The sequence below is a fragment of the Sprattus sprattus genome, assembly GCF_963457725.1.
Source record: "Sprattus sprattus genome assembly, chromosome: 20".
NCBI classification, from domain to species: Eukaryota; Metazoa; Chordata; class Actinopteri; order Clupeiformes; family Clupeidae; genus Sprattus; species Sprattus sprattus.
In genome coordinates this window covers 25202916-25223744 of record NC_137918.1, presented here as the reverse complement: position 1 = coordinate 25223744, position 20829 = coordinate 25202916, and the positions used below count along the sequence as shown (strand labels likewise).

At 45.1% G+C, this 20829-nt stretch overlaps 1 protein-coding gene across 5 annotated transcripts in view; it reads left to right on the top strand.

Moving 5' to 3' along the window:
* Positions 1–3546: 3546 nt before the first annotated feature.
* Positions 3547–20829, top strand: part of gigyf2 (GRB10 interacting GYF protein 2) — a 26354-nt gene continuing 9071 nt past the window's right edge. For 2 of the 5 annotated variants that reach the window (XM_080858919.1, XM_080858918.1), the window contains exons 1-20: positions 3547–3607; positions 6733–6789; positions 6914–7061; positions 7170–7265; positions 7514–7622; positions 9223–9331; positions 9608–9648; positions 9942–9980; positions 10100–10276; positions 13416–13627; positions 14718–14868; positions 15471–15722; positions 16062–16243; positions 16370–16502; positions 16922–17088; positions 17219–17316; positions 17752–17901; positions 18392–18522; positions 18786–18889; positions 19631–19801. In XM_080858919.1, the coding sequence (XP_080715045.1) occupies positions 6752–6789; positions 6914–7061; positions 7170–7265; positions 7514–7622; positions 9223–9331; positions 9608–9648; positions 9942–9980; positions 10100–10276; positions 13416–13627; positions 14718–14868; positions 15471–15722; positions 16062–16243; positions 16370–16502; positions 16922–17088; positions 17219–17316; positions 17752–17901; positions 18392–18522; positions 18786–18889; positions 19631–19801 (2508 nt within the window). In that variant the 5' untranslated portion in view covers positions 3547–3607; positions 6733–6751. Of the gene's footprint in view, positions 3608–6732; positions 6790–6913; positions 7062–7169; positions 7266–7513; positions 7623–9222; positions 9332–9607; positions 9649–9941; positions 9981–10099; positions 10277–13415; positions 13628–14717; positions 14869–15470; positions 15723–16061; positions 16244–16369; positions 16503–16921; positions 17089–17218; positions 17317–17751; positions 17902–18391; positions 18523–18785; positions 18890–19630; positions 19802–20829 lie in introns of those variants that run through there. The other 3 variants (XM_080858922.1, XM_080858920.1, XM_080858921.1) reach the window with 3 other exon arrangements.

The window sequence follows — 20829 nt, the reverse complement described above, 5'->3', positions numbered from 1 at the left end:
TTTATTATTGGGGGACAATTACTTACAGGTTAGTCACAAAATAAATTCAAAAAATTAACTGTATAACATTTTTTTTTTTTTTAAAAAACAGTACATTTAACACTAAACTGTAACTGAATTGGCATAAACTGACATCAATTCCATCGTATTATCAGATGACAGTCAAAATCAAATGCATCGCTAATGTAAATACAGTAAATATCTGTATATAAGCACACTTGACAAGCATTACACTTATCTTATGTCAGTGAGATCCCACAATCTAACTCTATTTGCAATGCTTAAGAGGCTCAAGGTTTATACCAGCCACAGATTGATGCAGTGGCTCTGAACAGCCCCAATGGTTAATCACAGAAATGCATGTAAATCTCTTTGTTCACTGATTTAGTCATAATATATTTTTCTACCCCTGAGATGGGCTCGGATGAGTCTCTGAGTCATGTAACCACACTGTTTAACATCAATGATCTCCATCCCTTTCTCAGTAGTGTTTTTATACAGTATATAACTGAAGCAGTAGCTTCCACCAAGCAAGCTGCAAACAAGACATCAGTGTTCACTTTGGAATATCGTCCGCGCGGCATGAATACTACAGACACGTCAAATATTTTTATACCACTTATTTCTTGGTATAATTTGCCTAAACATTTAGAATCCTCTAAGCAATCCAACACTGTCACTTTGTATATCGGTATGAGGCTGTTCTCATGTTAAAAAACACATTCAAAAGTATTTTACCTGAACACCTTGCCACTCTTCTCTTCTGAAAGCAAAAGCTCATTTGTTTAAAGATGAAACAGTTCTGCTAAAAGAGCGTCTGTTCACTTTGACCACTTCCTTCTTCTGTTGATGTCTGGCTTGATTGTGACTGGTTGAACTCAATTCACTTAAACCTTCCTGTATGGCAACATATGACATCATGTGACGATACTGTACAATTCTACATAACAAATGTAATAATGTTATTAGCGATGTAAGACTGTATTGTAATGTACATTATCATTAAATTCATTGAATTTGAAGATAAGGACTGTAATAAAAAAGCTTTAACTGCCTTAATACTTTGAAGCTTCATTGTAGCTGCATTATAAACCCACATATTATTTCTGAAATAATCAGTCACTCAGTTAAATGCCATCTCTGCATTCCCTACAACACTTCAACAGGCTACGTGACAGACGTGACTGAAAACAGGGCGGGCTTCCCCTGGTGGCTTTCAACCTGAAAACTGCGAAACCATGACCCCACATTCGATTACAACATTCAAATGCTGTACTGACTGCAGACCCATTATGGCTCTGTACAGACCATAGATCTCTAAAATAAGTGTGGATTCAGGAGAAATAGCCGCAAGGTAAAAGGAATAAAATATATAAATAAATAAAATAGTCCAGCTTCCTCCTCGTTCTCTCCTCCACAACTGCCTCCAGATTATCTAGTTAGGAGTTGGGGGCCTCTTCTTGCTCCGCCGGTAGTCCACCACCAGCTCCTTGGTCTTTCTGATGTTGAGCTGGATGGGATTGGTGTCACAAAGCTCCCCACCACCAGATCAGGGATCACAACAACCACAAAGTTAGCTTGATTACATTGATAACTTGAGGATTTGATATCCAGATTCCGGTGAATAAAATAAAACTTGTGTTTTATGCGCTAGAGCTGTAACGGTACATTTCATAAGAAACTGCAGGGTGTGAGTCAAGAGTTGCCTGTCACTAAGGATACCACTCAAGAGTCCCTCAGGTTGTGACATGATGTAATCCATTCTTTTTCTGCTTTAGAATATTGTGAAAACCCATTCATTTTCCCATAGGGACTTCTTTCTTTGGAACCATGAAGGGCTCAAATGCAAAAAACTACAAACTTCTGGTCGACTCTCATACTCTTTTGGACTGGTCAGGTTGAGTGGAAAATGCACAGGTGGCTGTGGCCTAACGGAGGTTAAAATAGGCTACTGGGTGTTTCTCAAAGTCAAGGATGCTCCCTTGGTAGGATGGGTCCTTCTGAGTTCAATATTGGGTCCTTCCTAGCATTCAGAGAACAAACAATGCAACAGTCTAGTGCACATGTGTCAAACTCAAGGCCCAGGGGCCTGATCAGGCCCGACAAGCCATTTAATCTGGCCCGCCAGCTCCTATGAATGTTGTAAAAAGTTCCATTGATTTGAATGAGCAACAGTGAAATTGTATTTGGTTTGCCTAATTTTCCCTCAGGATTAATACATTTCCATCTATTTATCTATCAAAGCTTGTCTGCCGCGGCCACACCACAAATACTGCAAGTCCCACAATGCACTGTCACCGCGTTGGTAGCAAACGTCAATTTAGGGAGCGCTTGCCCCACTCTCCGGCCCTCGACCTACACCAATTTGTTTTATTTCGGCCCTCTGTGTATTTGAGTTTGACACCCCTGGTCTAGTGAGTTTTCACTGAAACAAGGCTCTGGTATGTGCGGATAGGATTGTGGCTGCTTTAAGAATGCAGAGGATACTCCCACTGCATCCTTACAAATGTTTTGGAAGAAGGACTCTGTCCTTGGTGGGATTCAAAGGATCCTAGATATTGTAGAAATACTGTATACCATGGTTGTAATACAGTGGTGTGGTGAACATGGAGCAGTTTTGCAAGAACAAGGTCATGTAAGGTCAGACAGAGAGGCCTGTGCAGACAGAGATGTATATCAGCTCAAACGGGAGGACTGTTTTCTAAAACCAGACAGTGCTGTTTCCACAGGTGCAGGCTTTCAGGGACAGACAAATTATGAATTAAAGGGTTTATACATAGGGGATGCGGAAATAGTCAAGGGCAGGCAGAAATAGAATATTCTGATTGGCTCAACTTGGATAAACGTTAAGGTTTGTACAATATGATCTGATTGGCTCAACTTTGATAAGTTTAAATTTTCGATTGGAAAAGCATAATGACGGAAAATGTAATAAAACAATTAGTTCAAATTGGATGGAAGTCGGCAAGATTGAATACACACAGTTCATCGCATTCGGTCTTCTACCTCTTATCTCATTAAAATAGAAACTTTAAGATTTGAGGAAGTCGCTGCAACAGTCGGCGGTATTCGATGACGTAGAATCCTCTAACGCAGCCATCAGGATCATATACATGTCTATGATCAGGATCCTTACTTGGTAGACTCTTCCTATCGTAATCAGTAGGAAATAGGACTTTGGTCTCCACGGTTCTTAGTCTTACGATCAATATCACCCACCCTATCTCATCTGATTTTCACGGTAGCTAGAACGAGTCAACTCAATTTAGGTTGGAGGAATCCTGAAAATTAAACTCTGGTAGGCCTACCTACACAAACTTTTAAGGCTACAGAAACCCATTTCGCCATGACTGTATTTTAGCTTGAAAAATGTTACAGTTGAATAAATAAATTAGAAATGTTTTACAATACTCCTAAACTTTATTATGAACATCATGTTCATTTGGGATGAAGTGGTACAAATTCTCCACGAATCGCACTAGTCAGCATATACAGTTTCTTGCTCATCCGGGAGTTTTGTTGTCATGTGACCCTTTTTCAGCCATCTTGTGGAAACGAAGAGAGAGTCAACTCGCATACAAACCCTGCGCTGTCAGTTTAAGCAGAGGTAAGACAGCGAGGCTGAAATAGACGATTTAGTTGTAAAATAAAGCTAATTTGTTAATTAGTTAATGTACTGTAGTATAGCCCCCTTCCCGTAGTTCTGCGATGTGATTAGCCGAAGTGTTGACATCCGCATGGCTGCCTGGCCTTGAAGCGTCGGCCTCAAGTGAAATACAGTAGCCGCTTTGGATTAGAGCGTGGTGGAAGTGTGCTAATGGGAAAACCTGTTGTTGCGGTAGGCTTCGTAGGCCTCACGGAGGGTTGGGGGTTAAGGATTAACTCGTGTGAAGTCACTTTACAACGCTTCTGATCAGTCTGACAAAATGAAGTTACTGCGAAGTGTTAGTATTTCCCTGACATGTCCATCCGAGAATGACGCTGAAGTTAACACCCATCCTACATGGCTAACGTTACAGTTGGCCATTTAAATTTAGCTATGTCTAATTAGCCTAACGCTAGCGTGGAAAGTTGTCAGTAAGTAAATATGGATTGCTAACCAATACCAATGCTATGTATTCTAATGGCTGAAGATGCAGTAGTCTACACTAACATCCTCTAGCAACGACGACGTGTATTTACCGTAGCTTAATCAGCTAACGTTATGGTAATGCTAGCCTGAGTGTAATTCAGTTATAACGGGTGATAAAACCTCTGGCATCAACCGACGTGCTTGTTGGATTACCAACTTTCATGTATTTAGTATTTTCTTGTAGTAAAATAATTAACATCAGCTGTTTTCTGAACATGAACCAATGTGAGCCAGCTAACGTTAGCTGATGTACTTATTTTGCTGGTTAACGATAACGTTTCCCACCTTAAGGTATTACAGGTGAACACATTGACATTACTTGACTAGCAATCAAACTGTTTAGTTTATTGGAAAATAACTTTACTCGTCTTGCTGAATATTGTAGTCGATAAGCACACTATGTTCACATAGCTCTAGCTAGCTAGTGAGAAAGAATTTAGCAATAGCAACGATACATATGGTGACCGCGACATTAGCTGGCTAACCATAACAGTCCATAGTGCTGCATCCAGTAATCACCACGTTGTATTAGCCACGTTAACGCAAAGTACTTCATAGAAGCTAACGAACATCAGGTCAATGTCAGCTACCTTTAGTCAGACACCAAACACTGCTGTTGATTCTAGCTAGCAAAGTGTGGTGTGATCATGATAATGGTGACAAAAGAACCATGTAAACGTCATGTATCCCTGTCAGTTAGTTAGCTAGCTAACCAAGCTGGTTAATCTGACAGGTTTTAAAAATTGCGTTGCCAAATAATTTGATGCGTATTTTGTTCCTAGTAGCAACGATCGTTTAAATCCATAACTTAATTATGTCTGTAACTGTTGGAAATGTGGCAAATGTGACAACCATGGTTGTCAATGGAAAGCAGGGATAAGTTAGTTGTTACGTTAACCATATGGAGAATAACGTAGTTAACGTTAATTTAGTTCGCGCAAGTCTAGTTAGTTTACAAATAGCAGCTGTAGCGATGGATAACTTGGTTCGCTAGTTTGTTAGCATGGTGCCAGTGGAGTCAACGTATCATTAGCTTGGTAGTAACTTGGACACTAACTTTGCCTCGTAAACATCAGACAAAAACGTGTTCTTTTAGCTGGTTATGTAATGTATCGTCTCAATATGCACCGCTGAAAGATGTTTAGATGTTCGCTTCGTCGCCAGTTTATATGTAACATTGACTGTCAGTTAAAAGGGCCTCTTGCAAGGGTGTTTCTACCCAGTCATCTGCTGTAACCCGTTCTAGCTTAAGATAGACCCCTGCTAACGGTAGCTAATGCTAGGCTAGGTAGGTAACTTTAAGTGTTTAGAAATATCTTACTCGACTGAACGCAGTTTCAGTTAATGTTAACGTTTAATTTACAAGCCAATTGCATTATCGCAGGATGTCACTCAGTTACTCATTTGCACATAACCGAGTGAGCAACATTGGCGCATGGCGTTCAGCCATGGATTTATCCTGGACGTTGGCATGTGGCCTCCAGTAGTCCACCTCACCACCCATTACCTCAAAATGGGTAGCCTAATTGTTTTCAATCTGGCTGTTCAGCGGTTGGACTGTACCTGCAGCCACGTTATCTGTTGGCAGGGTTAAGACTAAGATATAAGTACACGTGGGTTAAAGAATGGAGGGTCGGTCCTAGGACCTATGCTAGTGGGATGTTGTACAGAACATGTTGTACATTTTTTTGTCAGTACGGTGGAGAGTATTTCAGATATAATTGTAGGCAATTGTCTGCAAATGGCCGATAATCACTTAATGAAAGGTTTAGCCTCCTTTCGAATTATCCTATAACAGTAACACTATGAACATGTTTTGTTTCAGTTGTCATTTTCTTGTTTTTATTACCTGAAACCAAATATTTTGCAAAATACTTGTACATAACATCGAAAGCTAAGGTGTCGTGATTATGTTTCGTAAAGTCTGCCAGACTGACAAGGTAATGGCAGTGTATGGGATACCCTCTGTTCAACACGTTTCTCAGAGAACTCCCTTCCTAATCGGGAAGGGATCTTAAAATAACTTTTAGAGTGTGTTGTAATATTCATTGCCCTGTAAGAGGGCAGCTTTACTCCTTACAGTGAAGGGGATTATCTGATAGTTGTGAGGTCTGAATCGATACCCATGACAACCAAATTCATGTGATTCAGGATCAGACTTAAAATGTGTTGTTGATCATGATTATAGTTGTCTTAAAGCTTTGGCGTGAGTGGCGTGTTCAGCAATTGCGGCAGTGCTAAATCTTGATGGAGCAGTAGAAACAATTATAGCAACACTAGTTAACATTGAAGAATTGAAGTCAGAACCAAAATAATGTGTAAATGTCTCCATCAAGGGGACACATTGTCCATTTTGGAAAAGGCTAATAAAGCAGCTGGATGCAGCGACTGGAAGCAATCCCCAGTTGAGCCTGGCCAGACCCAACCTATTCACAAAGTAAATTTGGGTCTGGGTATACCAGGCTTAAGCTCAGCCCCACTTTCCTAGGCACCTTAAGCAGTCAGCTGTGAATGGTATGGGTGAAACCTCCTACTGCTCGTACTGAAAACCTGTGCTTATGAACTCTTACCCTTGCTCACATGCTTGTTGTCTTCCACAGAATATCTAGGAAAAGTACAATGGCAGAAACCCAGACTCTTAACTTTGGACCAGAATGGTAAAGAAAATCTTCTGCTTGTGCCATTTTCATGAGTTTTAACTCTAGCTGTGACTCCCTTGGAATGTGTCTGGACTTGTTCACATGTTCTATGTTCTTGTCCCCCTCGCCCTTTCTCCCCCAGGCTCCGGGCTTTGTCTGGTGGAGGTGTGAACAACAACAACAACAGTGTTGCTTCGCCTCCTCTCTCCCCTGCTTTGCCAAAGTATAAACTAGCAGACTACCGTTATGGGAGGGAAGAAATGCTAGCACTTTATGTAAAGGATTACAAGGTAAGGACATTTTTGAATAAATAAAAGTCTTGTCTCGTGATCATTTTTGGGTGTCTCTTGTCACTGTTCCTGCTTGTTTTTAACTGACCAACCTCTTTCTCAAATTAGATTCCCATTGAGCTACATGATAAGGAAATCCTTCCCATTTTACAAGAGGATCCCTTACCACCATTGGCCCTTGTACCCTTTACAGAAGAGGAGCAGGTGATTGCTGTGCACCAACAAACATGCACACCATAGAGTTCACGCATGCCACGCCAAACATGCTCACCATAGAGTTCACATATGCCACTCAAACATGCACACCATAGAGTTCACACATGCCACTTCAACATGCACACCATAAAGATTTCACATTCAACATTAACACATCTTTATTGTTTAGAAACATGTTGGGTGGAATATGTGTAAAGTAAAGATTGTGCTGATGTTTTGTTTGTTTGTCTCCACAGAGAAATTTCTCTATGTCTGTAAACAGTTCTGCTGTGCTTCGGCTGACGGGAAGAGGTGGGGGGCCTGTAGTGGGGGTGGCGAGAGGTCGAAGTACTTCGAGGGGACGAGGTAAACATGGAAGTTGAGCTCACGCAAGTGTCTCCTCGACTACCGCTCGCCTCATCCTCTTTGTGGCTGAGTCAGTTTTCAGAGATCCTCGTTGAACTGAGCTGATACCTACTGGACCTTGCTCAAGTTTAAGGGTTTCTCACATATCTAATTGATTTGATTCGATTCAGAGAGTTCTTTTATCTGAAAAAACGGTAAAGAGTATATTAGTTTCTAAAATATTTTTCTGAAGATGATAGTTCTATAAACGAGATTGGTAAAAAAAAAAAAAAAAAAGCAATTGGTAGCAGAATCTCTGCTGGGAATCCAGTTATTTATTTAAATGAATGCTGTCTTCATATTAGACTTTGTATGTGGGGATTTTTCACCTTATACCAGTCGAAGCAGAGGTGTGTCAATGCCTGTTTAAATCCACCTTATATGTTTCATTGAACATTCATTTGGTTGAGTTGCAAATGGGCCCTTATTGATTATCCATGAGCTGCATCAGTGTCACGTCAGTGGGCCGTGTCTTTTAGATCTGTAGGCTGTACACCAAATCATCATGTCATCACACACACACGTCAAAAAAGCACTAGACACTAACACAGACGCCACGTCTAGTGCAACAATGGTCGATGTAATTAGTAAGACCTGTTGACACCATCTTTGGCATGGTTAAGCTATGAACAGATAATGATTAACTACTACATAAACAGTTTAACAGTCAATTTCCCTGACTGGTCTGTCAATTACCCCACCTTTTGTTAGGTTGCATATGTTATGTTAGTTAAACGGTCTGTGTTAAAGTATTGAGTAATTTAACAGTCTGTAGATAAACAATCTCACTAATCTGATTCAACCATTTGAATGATGCGTACATTTCCTACACTACACCTTCCTGTCCATTCTGTAAAGTTGTTACGATAAGTGAAGGAACCCATAAAATAAACGTTGACAACCTAAAATTCACACAGTGCATAATGTAAAGCTTAACATTTAGTTTTATTTAAATGTGGTGATACATCTCACTTCATCTTGCCTGCTAGCTGCCGAAGTTTGTTAGTAGAGTTTTCAGGCACTTAGCTATTTCGCTGCTAAGCAGAAGATTCTTGCCTCACGGAAGTAGCCTCAAATTCTTGGTTTACCAACACTCTGATTTGGCCTACTTCTTAATTTAGATCAAAAAGACTGGATGGTAAACTCTTAGGCCGTACATTGTCACCTGTTTATTAACATGCACAGAACAATAGGAGAAGAGAGGTGATCTTTGCAATATATTGGGATTGTTAATAATAATAATTATTCATTTTATTTTGAACGCACTTTTCATTCCAAAGAATCTGAGTGCCTACATATTAGAAATGAACTATAATGATACAATAAAATTAAAAAATAAAAATTAGACCACTATGGCAGACAAACTGTTAAGTTGTGGTGTGTTTTTCTTCAAATAGATACAATTATAATTGTGCATTAGATCATTACCACGGTTAACTAATCAACTCAGTCCAATCTGGTTGAAACACTACCAGGTCTCTCCTGCTCTCTTTATATAATCTCTTCAGTTTCTGATGGTTGGTGATTCATTCCATGTTCTGTGTCTATCTGTGGATAACAGGCCGGGGCAGAGGAGACGGAGGATTCTACCAAAGAAGTTTTGACGATCCGGAGGGAGGCTTCGGCCGTGGAGGCAGGGAGATGCACCGCTCTCAAAGCTGGGAGGAGAGGTAGGCCAGAGAGAACCAACTGCACACACGCACGCACACGCACACGCACGCACACACACACACACTGTTGAGTTTGTTCATCATGCAAACCCTTACCATGTTTCTCCTCATAGCATTCACCCACACAAGACCATAGAATGACAACATTTGGATGTTTTTGCATGTCTGATGGAATGCCAGGGGTTAGTTTAGATCAATGCTTTTTGAAGCTGTATGTGCTAACTTGCACAGATCAAGTCACCTTAACAATTTTTGTGGGGTTTTTTTCCCATCCAGGGGAGACCGAAGGTTTGAAAAGCCAGGACGAAAAGATCCAGGTTTGTATGGAAACATTTAGAGTATGTAATGTATATAGTCCTAGTTATTTAGAGTATGTAATGTATGTATGTGGAGAAACACTAAAAATACTTTTGATCTGTGTATAGTCCTAGTTAATGATTGTATGATATTTAGTTGTGAGAAGTAGTCTCTGATGTTCACCTCTCTCTCTCTCTCTCTCTCTCTCTCGCTCTCTCTGCTCTCTCTGCTCTCTCTCTCTGCTCTCTCTCTCTGCGCTCTCGCTCTCGCTCTCGCTCTCGCTCTCTCTCTCTCTCTCTCTCTCTCTCTCTAGTAGAGGCAGCAGCCCCAGCTCATTATCAGCTAAATCACAGTAAGTCACTGTCCTGATATCATTGGAAGAAGATATAGCTACCTCTCAGAATGTGTGTTAGTTATGTGTGTGTGATCCAGTTGGTCAGGTGTAATAAGCACTGTTTGCTGCCTCTGCAGTACGGGCCAACTGTGAGGACGGAGGGCCGGGCCTCGTGCGTAAGCACGACTCCACACGGTCAGAGATCGAGAACTGGCGCTCCTCACGCGACGAGCAGAATGGTGAGGAAGACGAGGGGGGTTGGCTGCTAGCGGGCTCGAGGCGGGAAGGCGACCGGTGGTGCCCCCCCAATCCAGGTGCGCCCCAGCTGTCCCCAGCACAGACAGACAGACAGACAGACAGACAGACAGACAGACAGACAGACAGACAGACAGACAGACAGACAGACAGACAGACAGACAGACAGACAGACAGACAGACAGACAGACAGACAGACAGACAGACAGACAGACAGACAGACAGACAGACAGACAGACAGACAGACAGACAGACAGACAGACCATAAAACACGTACACAAAACACACACAACTAGCACAAAACAAGATACTGAAGCAACACAAATGTTTTTAGATGGTAGGACTTGGAGTTTTATTGGATGTGTTATTGCATTAAGTTCAAGTCACTTATGCTTGCCTACAGAGTGCTAACTGGTTCTGCTCCCACCTACCTAAATGCTCTTGTAAGGGCAAATGTTACACCCAGGACGCTCCGCTCATCCAGTGAGCGTCGTCTGGCACTGCCGCCTGTGCAAGCACGGCAATCCAGATTATTATCAGTTGTAGTTTCACGTTGGTGGAACGACCTGCCTAGCACTACCAGAGCAGGGGCGTCCCTCTCTACCTTCAAGAAGCTCTTGAAGACCCAACTCTTCAAAGAGCACCTCCCTTCCTAACTGGCACCTTGGCTTAACTTGCACTTAAGCAGTGACAGTCCCGCACTTCTTTTTTTCTTTCTATGTCGTTTTTCTATTTCTTAAAAAAAAAAAAGCAGTATTTATTGTTCCACCAGGTTTTATTGCTCTTAGCTTGAATGTTCTCTCCCTTGTGCGTCGCTTTGGACAAAAGCGTCTGCTAAATGACTAAATGTAAATGTCTGAGGTATACGGGGTGACGAGGAAAGTCCCCTGTGGTGCTCGCGTGCTGCTAACCACCTGCTCAGACACACATCCCCTCAGACGCATAGACTGTGGTCTGTCTGTCTGTCAGGGAGCCAATCATTCATCAGGTTGTGGAGGTGTGTACCTGCATCCCTGGCTTCCCTTGACAAAGGGTCCAAAATTTGATTAAGGACAATGAATGATCAGAATCGATGCAATACTGAGTTGGAACACTGTAAGCGGCAATCACAAAACATCTACTCAATGATGTACGTTGTGGATCAGACAGAGATAGACCTCTGTCTGTGTACTGCTTTAACTATAAAGAACATTTAGAAAAGAACTGGTTCTACAGAAACCAAGACTGAAACTACAGAAATGTAGAAACAGTAATTTTTCAGCAGCTGTGGAGGGTGTGTGATCTGGATGACGGGGGGAAGGGGGAAGGAAGCTTCAGGGCCTTTACTGAACCTGCTGAACACATTCAACTGGTTGGCTCTGCTCAGGCTTCAGCCTGAAACCCAGTGATCATCTTAAAGTGGAAAAAGTGAAAGTGACTCTATGGCAGGGGTGTGTGTAGACACACACACACTCTCTGAATTCCACCTCTGCATTTCACCCATCCAGGGAAGTGACACACACACACAGTGAAGTGCAGTAACACACTAACCCGGAGCAGTGAGCTGCCATTGGTGGCGCCCGGGGAGCAGTGATCGTTGTTAGGTGCCTTGCTCAAGGGCACTTCAGCCGTGGATGTGGGCATTCCCGACCACACATCCCTGCCATTGTGTTGCTGGAGCTTGTGTTCCAGCTTTCTTCTACATGCCCCCTTGATCGCTCTGTCTCACGTTCACATGCCTCAGTCATTCTGCCCCCATGCCTGCAATCTCTCTTCTGCCTGTTCCATCAGCTCATTAGGTCCCTGGGGATCCAGGCTTTATTATTGGGGATGCATTGCACCGTCCTGGCTGGTTGGTAGGGTGTTACCAACACACAGGAGTTAATGTAGTCTGTTCTGCAGTCATGGAGTTGGTGACATCACCATGGGGGATGACTGAGTCTCATTGGCTGCCTGTGACCTCTGACCTGCTCCCTGCAATCCTATTGGTCACATGATGCTGCTGAACAGTGGGTGTGTAGATGGGGGTCAGAAGTACCAGCATGGAGCAGGAGGCATTCCCGTTACATTTGCATGAAAGGAAATCCAATGTTTTATTGTTTCTGGGATAATTGCTGAGAAGTTTTAAGTGGGGCTGAGAGAGAAGAATTGCTCCAAAGGCATTCAGGTGTGGTGTTGGTAGTCTGGCAGTGACGGAGTTAATGACGTCACACACCGCGTCTGCACCAGCTGATGCACCCCAACACAGATGGCACATGTGAACTTCTGAAGGGGGTAGATTCCGACATCACATTCAGCAGCATGAGCTCAACTTGAGCTACACGCTGAGTACTTTGGGCACTAGACTTACACACACACACACAGTGTTCACAGTGGAGAATGGAGCTGTGCCTCTGAGATGGCACTAGACTTCCACACACACACACACACACACACACACACACACACACACACACACACACACACACACACACACACACACACACACACACACACACACAGTGTTCACAGTGGAGAATGGAGCTGTGCCTCTGAGATGGCACTAGACTTCCACACACACACACACACACACACACACACACAGTGTTCACAGTGGAGAATGGAGCTGTGCCTCTGAGATGGCACTAGACTTGCTTGGCACTCTTCCCCTGTTATTGTATATTTTGAAGATGCATTTTCCTGTAGCCTCATGCTCTCTCTCTCTTTTCTTTCTTTTCTCTGCTTTCGCTCTCTCTCTCTCTGCTCTCTTTCTTTTCTCTCTTTCGGTTCTCCCTTTCTTTTCTCTATCTCTGATCTCTTTCTTTTCTCTCTCTCTCTGCTCTCTCTTTCTTTTATCTCTCTCTGCTCGTTCTTTCTTTTCTCTCTCTCTCTCTTCTCTCTTTCTTTTCTCTCTCTGCTCTCTCTTTCTTTTATCTCTCTCTGCTCGTTCTTTCTTTTCTCTCTCTCTCTCTTCTCTCTTTCTTTTCTCTCTCTGCTCTCTCTTTCTTTTATCTCTCTCTGCTCGTTCTTTCTTTTCTCTCTCTCTTCTCTCTTTCTTTTCTCTCTCTCTCTGCTCTCTCTTTCTTTTCTCTATCTCTGCTCTCTCTTTCTTTTCTCTCTCTCTCTGCTCTCTCTTTCTTTTCTCTCTCTGCTCTCTCTTTCTTTTCTCTCTCTCTCTCTTCTCTCTTTCTTTTATCTCTCTCTGCTCGTTCTTTCTTTTCTCTCTCTCTCTCTGAGTAGAAGGGCCTCGTTCAGCTGGGTGGCGGGAACACCCAGAGCGTAGGCGGTTCCCGTTCGACGCCCGGGGGGAGGAGGAGCGTGGTTACCGTAGGCCCCGCTCCGGCAGCGGCAGCTTGGAGGACGAGCGTGATGCTCTGCCCGAGTGGTGCCTGGAGGACGCCGAGGAGGAGACGGGCATCTTCGACTCTTCCGGAGCCTTCCACTCACTCAAGGTGAAGGCCTGCCCTAACCTGGTGTCATCTACTGGCTTTCTGTCCAAGGCAGATTTTAGCATTCAGGAGTTAGTCCATTCATTCCACTATTATTATTATTATTATTATTAGCATTCAGGAGTTAGTCCATTCATTCCACTATTATTATTATTATTATTATTATTTTGAATCGGACAAATGAAGAACTCTGATTTGCTCATCAGCAAATATTCTACTAAACATTGAAAGCTTTCTGTCCAATACAGATTTGAGTCAGGAGTTAGTCCTTCTATTTCCATTATTGTTATTTTGAATCAGACAAATGAAGAACTCTGATTTGCTTATCAGCAGATATTCTATTATTCCGTTGATGAAACGTTTCATTTCCCCTTTTGGCAATTGAGTTTCCCAGCACATGCTTAATGTTTGCCACATTATTTGTGTGATGAGTGACTACGTGTTGTCTGATTAGACACATGACTGTAAAGTCATGACTAAAGGTTTATGTTGGCCTCACATGAGTTTTTTACTTTTGATTCTCGTTTTGAATCATTCATCAATATGAGACTTGTGTAAATGCAGGAGTTTTTTTTTCAGGTACCTTCATCCAACCCACCTAGTACCTAAACTTTACTATATTAAGGACTCTGATTTGCTTAATCACCTTGTATTTTACTAAACATCGAAACTTTTTAATTTCCCCTTTGGGCAATTGAGATTCGCAGCACATGCTAAATGTTTGCCACAGTATTTGTGTGATGAGTGACTACGTGTTGTCTGATTAAACACATGACCGGAAAGTCATGACTAAAGGTTTATGTTGGCCTCACATGAGTTTTTTACTTTTGATTCTCGTTTTGAATCATTCATCAATATGAGACTTGTGTAAATGCAGGCGTTTTTTTTCAGATATGTTCATCCAACTCTACCCCACATAGTAACTATACTGAACTGTATTCTCTAGGAATTGTTCTGGCTTGTTGTGGTGGATTGATCCAGCATCTCTTGTTCTGTTGAGTCTTGGCGATGCCTCACAGCTCTCCTCTCCTCTCCTCTCCTCTCCTCTCCTCTCCTCTCCTCTCCTCTCCTCTCCTCTTCTCTCCTCATGCAGAAGGGTCCTAAGGAGCCCATCCTTGAGGAGGCCGAGCATGACTTCCGGCCTCTGGAGGAGTGTGACGAGCACTCTGAGCGAGACGAGAGCGAGTCGGAGGAGACCAAAGACATGGCCGCCGAGGCCAAGAAGGAGGGCGAGAGGAAGAATGGTGAGCAACGAGGGTTGGAGGCTTCTACCACTGAATGGGTCCAAGCACCAGTGCCCACTGAAGTCTGCCGCTCCAGAAGGGTTGTGCAGACATGTTCAAAACCGGAAGCTCGGTGTGAATGTTACTTACCTGACGTGTTTCACAAACCCTCCGGAAGTGCAGTGAAATATGCATGTTAATATTATTGGCCAGGGTATACATGCATACATTTGGGTTCAAACCCAAAATAGTTTGTCAGGGGTGAAGGTGTCTGACTGAAAATAACTGATAGCGCAGAAGTACAATGACCATGGCAAGAAATCACATTTTCTGAGCAGGAACCATTTGGCATAGCCCACAGTAATGTAACCCTAGCCCATAGCCCACAGTAATATAACCCTAGCCCTAGCCCATAGCCCACAGTAATGTAACCCTAAGCCTAGCCCGTACCCCACAGTAATATAACCCTAGCCCAGAAGAATCCCCGCAGTCGCTAGAACTAGGCCACACCTATGGTAGTTAGGGTTAGGCCACACCTCTGGTGTATTTGTGCTGTTAGTAAGCAAGCAGGATGAATCGCCCCTGACGTGTGCTGTTTCTCTGATCGTGTGTCTGCCTCTCAGGATTGGACGTGGGAAAAACCGAGGAAGTAGCAGCCACGCCCACACCCGTCCCGGTGGCCACCACCCCTCCCAAGCCCACGGCGCCCTCGCCCCGATCCCCCACCCAGACGGGGCCTGCGGAGGACACTCACAGGCCGGCAGAGAGGGCCCCAGAGGTCCCCCCGGAGCCCTGCAAAGCCCCCCAGCCCTCCTCCATACCCACTGGCCTGGTGGAGGCCGTCTCGCTGCCTCACGTCACTTCCACCATCAAAGGTCAGTGCAATATATATATATATATATATTTTTTTTTTTTTATCCTTATTTTTATTGATTTTAAACAACCAACAATCTTTCAACATAAGTGATATACATCAAAAATATATATATTTAGTCTGTTTTGTTTTGTTTTGTTATGGTTTGTTTATTTATTGTTCTTCTGTATTCTGTAGCCTCAGTCAGGGCATTGCTGCAAAAGAGCCCTGTGCTCAGTCAATTCTCCCTGAATAAACAACGATAATGAATGAATAGCTTCAGGGTAGTAGTCTCCCTATCGATGGGTCGTGCTGAAACCACCGTGTTGAATAACTTTCTCTTGGGGTTTGTTTCCCTCAGACATGCCAGCCCCCGCACCCAAACCCTCACTACCACAGCCAGCACTGCCTCAGCCTCTGGAGAAGCCAGCCGCGGTGCCCACCGCTCTACCCTTCACCGCGCTCGGCATGCCACCCTTTGGCCGGCCCGGTGCCATGCCACATTTTGCAGACGAAGATGAGGGACTAAAGCACTTTGAGCAGGTGGGCAAGGAGGTTGAAACTCAGCTAGCGCTTGGTGGCATTGTGGCAGTAAGAATGCTGATTGAAGTCAGGATATTGAAGGCTTTGTGATAAAGAGGAATGTGACTGACCCTCTCTACCTTACAGGAAGCGGAGAAGATGGTGGCTTATCTTCAGGACGGGGTGGTGGACGATGATCGGCCCAAATCAACAGCCTTGCCCGTCAGCCACGAGGCTGCCTTTAAGTGGTTCTACAAGGACCCACAGGGGGAGGTTCAGGGTAAGGAGAGGGGTGGAGTGGCACACTGTCCCAGCAGTCCTACCGAAACACTGAACATGCTTCAACTGGAAGTCTGCATGAGACCCTAACCTGTAGCCCACAAAACTAGCCTAAAGATTTATAAAAAAATGCACAACAAAAATTATTTCACCAGCTTGAGAAAAATGTCTAGTTTCAAACCATAGTAGGTTCATCTTAATTCCACAATCCCTTGATATCCCTTGAAGTTGCAGCACAGGGATGGTGTATAACCATGGGGAACTTTGTAGAAGTCATTATTGGAGGTCAATGACACAATCACAAAAGAGCGTCCATAGACCTAGAGTTGAGCAGAGCACACTGTAATAAAGGGTTACTGTGATGAGAGGTCTAACTAGCCCAGCCTAACTAATCCTCAACTCACCTGCACCTTCCTCCAGGACCCTTCAGCAACCAGGAGATGACGGAGTGGTTTCAGGCCGGCTACTTCACCATGACGCTGTTGATCAAGAGGGGCTGTGATGAGGTCTTCCAACCACTAGGGGACATCATAAAGATCTGGGGGAGAGTACCGTTTACACCTGGCCCAGCGCCTCCACCACTCCTGGTAAGCAAGCTCAAAGTCTGGATGCATGTTTTTTTTTTGCCCGCGTATAGCCCCCCCCCGCCCTGAGGGCCATCAGATCTCTCCCATGCTGATTGTGTGTGTGTGTGTGTGTGTGTGTGTGTGTGTGTAGGGGGCTGTGGATCAGGAGAGATTGAAGAGGCAACAACAGGAGCTGACTGCTATCAATCTCTATCAGATGCAGCAGCTGCAGTATCAGTACCTAATCAGGTGCGTCCTCCGTTCCTGTGTGCTGTGCTCGTTTGTGTGCCTGTGTTGTCATGGAAATGTCCTAACCCAAACTCCACTGAGTTGAACAGATAAGTTGGTTAATTGTATTTTACTCTGCCAAGTAAACGTCACTAGCGGAGACCATTGATTGGACAGGGTATTCATTCATTTATCGGTTATCGTTATCGGCCCTAAAATTCCATATCGGTGCATTTCTAATATTAATAATAAGAGTAATGGGGCTGTGTGGGTGGCTCGTCAGACTCCAGTGTCTGACATGAGTGGCCCTCAGGATGAAGAAGTTTTGAGAGGCTCCTCTGAACCATACAGAAAAGAAACTGTATCGATCCCTCAAGTAAAAGGAAGTCTATCTGGGGAGGTCTAGTGTTCAAAGTCTTCATCTCTGACTGGGGTGTGTGTGTGTGTGTGTTGTAGGCAGCAGTTTGTGCAGGCGCAGGCCCTCGCCCAGCAGAAAGCAGCAGCAGCAGCAGCAGCAGCCGCCGCAGCGGTGGCAGCTCTCCCCCCGGCCCCCCCACCACAGCAGCAGCAGATCAACCTGCTCCTCCACCAGGCCCTGAAGATGAGGTGAGACACACACACACACACACACACACACACACACACAGCAGCAGATCAACCTGCTCCTCCACCAGGCCCTGAAGATGAGGTGAGACACACAGCCAGCCTACAGCACACACGCACGCACGCACACACACACACACACACACACACACACACACACACACACACACACACACACACAGCAGCAGATCAACCTGCTCCTCCACCAGGCCCTGAAGATGAGGTGAGACAGACAGACAGCCACACCGCATCAGCATCATTTGAAAGTGACTCTATGGCAGAGATGGTGTAGACACACACACTCTGAATTCCACCTCTGCATTCGACCCATCCAGGGTAGTGACACACACAGTGAAGTGCAGTTACACTAACCCGGAGCAGTGAGCTTTTCTCGTCCATTACCCGCTGCCCGTTCGTCGGGTGTGTGTGCTCGTCCGTCGGGTGTGTGTGCACGGCGCGCTGCCTCTCTGAACTCTACGTGTTTTCCCCTCAGGCCCTCGGAACCCCTGCTGCCCCCCGTCACGCGCTCCATGTCAGTCCCAGATTCTGGTTCGGTGTGGGACATGCAGAACCCCCCCTCTCAGGCCTCCTGTACCCCCAGCCTGCAGCCGCCAGTGCCAAGCAGTACGTTTCTCTCACACAACACACACACACACACACACACACACACACACACACTTCTGTTCCTTGGTAATGTTGCCCAGCTAGAGGGAGATTCATTAAAGTGGAAATTACTCAAATGGCCGTTCTAGAAATGGCCTTTCATGATAGTGGTGTTTTTAAACTTGTGCAAAGGAATCGCAGCCTAATTGAGACTGATTAATAATTGAGCAGCAAGATGCACTTCCGTGTCTGTTGATGGTACTGAACTCAGTGATGTGTTTCAGCTGCGTGGGAAGGCAGCAGTGTGTGGGACTTGCCCATCGATTCGACGGCACCAGCTTCCACCATTGAACAGATCCAACAGCTGGAGAAGGCCAAGGCTGTGAAGGTGAGGAACACTCGGGGGGGGGGGGGGGGGGGGGGCTTCAGATTAGAAACTCTTGACTTCAAAGCATTAAACCCATTCCCAAAGTAAAGTGTAAAGTTGTGTGTAAAGCTGTGTGTAAAGTCCATGTTTGTGTGTAAAGTCCATGTTTGTGTGTAAAGTCCATGTTTGTGTGTAAAGTCCATGTTTGTGTGTAAAGTCTGTGTTTGTGTGTAAAGTCTGTTTGTGTGTAAAATCTGTTTGTGTGTAAAATCTGTTTGTGTGTACAGTCTGTGTTTGTGTGTAAAGTCTGTGTTTGTGTGTAAAGTCTGTGTTTGTGTGTAAAGTCTTTGTTTGTGTGTAAAATCTGTGTTTGTGTGTAAAGTCTGTGTTTGTGTGTAAAGTCTTTGTTTGTGTGTAAAGTCTGTGTTTGTGTGTAAAGTCTGTGTTTGTGTGTAAAGTCTGTGTTTGTGTGAAGTGAGCTGTGTGTAAAGTCTGTGTTTGTGTGTAAAGTCTCTGTGTGTGTGTGTGTGTGTGTGTGTGTGTGTGTGAAGTGAGCTGTCTGTAAAGTCTGTGTGTGTGTGTGTGTGTGTGTGTGTGTGTGTGTGAAGTGAGCTGTCTGTAAAGTCTGTGTGTGTGTGTGTGTGTGTGAAGTGAGCTGTGTGTGTGAAGTGAGCTGTATGTAAAATCTGTGTTGTGTGTAACTTCTGTGTGTGTGTGTGTGTGTGTGTGTGTGTGTGTGTGTTCTCCCGTGCACGTTCACAGTTGGAGCTAGAGCGGCGTGAAGCAGAGCTGCGGGCCAAGCGTGAGGAGGAGGAGAGGAAGAGGATGGAGGAGGAGAGGAAGAGGATGGAGGAGGCTCTGAGAGCACGGCAGGAGGAGGAGCTGCTGCGGAAGCGTCTGGAGGAGGAGGAGGAGCTGGCACGCAGGAAACAGGTGGGCAGCCACAGACTGGCAGCGTCACTGCTCTCACCTCCTCACTCCTCTCACCTCCTCACTGCTCTCACCTCCTCACTCCTCTCACCTCCTCACTCCTCTCACCTCCTCACTCCTCTCACCTCCTCACTGCTCTCACCTCCTCACTCCTCTCACCTCCTCACTGCTCTCACCTCCTCACTCCTCTCACCTCCTCACTGCTCTCACCTCCTCACTCCTCTCACCTCCTCACTGCTCTCACCTCCTCACTGCTCTCACCTCCTCACTCCTCTCACCTCCTCACTGCTCTCACCTCCTCACTCCTCTCACCTCCTCACTGCTCTCACCTCCTCACTCCTCTCACCTCCTCACTCCTCTCACCTCCTCACTGCTCTCACCTCCTCACTCCTCTCACCTCCTCACTCCTCTCACCTCCTCACTGCTCTCACCTCCTCACTGCTCTCACCTCCTCACTGCTCTCACCTCCTCACTCCTCTCACCTCCTCACTGCTCTCACCTCCTCACTCCCCTCACCTCCTCACTCCTCTCACCTCCTCACTGCTCTCACCTCCTCACTCCTCTCACCTCCTCACTGCTCTCACCTCCTCACTGCTCTCACCTCCTCACTGCTCTCACCTCCTCACTGCTCTCACCTCCTCACTCCTCTCACCTCCTCACTCCTCTCACCTCCTCACTCCTCTCACCTCCTCACTGCTCTCACCTCCTCACTGCTCTCACCTCCTCACTGCTCTCACCTCCTCACTGCTCTCACCTCCTCACTGCTCTCACCTCCTCACTGCTCTCACCTCCTCACTGCTCTCACCTCCTCACTGCTCTCCCATTCTCTGATGTTCCCACAAGGAAACGCAATGAAACTCACACCATTATAGTTGTTTTGGATTAGAATGGGCTTTCCTCCGCCAGTGTGAACTGGTCTGGTCAGAGGAGTAGTGATCTGTGTGGTAGCTGGTCTGGTCAGAGGAGTAGTGATCTGTGTGGTAGCTGGTCTGGTCAGAGGAGTAGTGATCTGTGTGGTAGCTGGTCAGAGG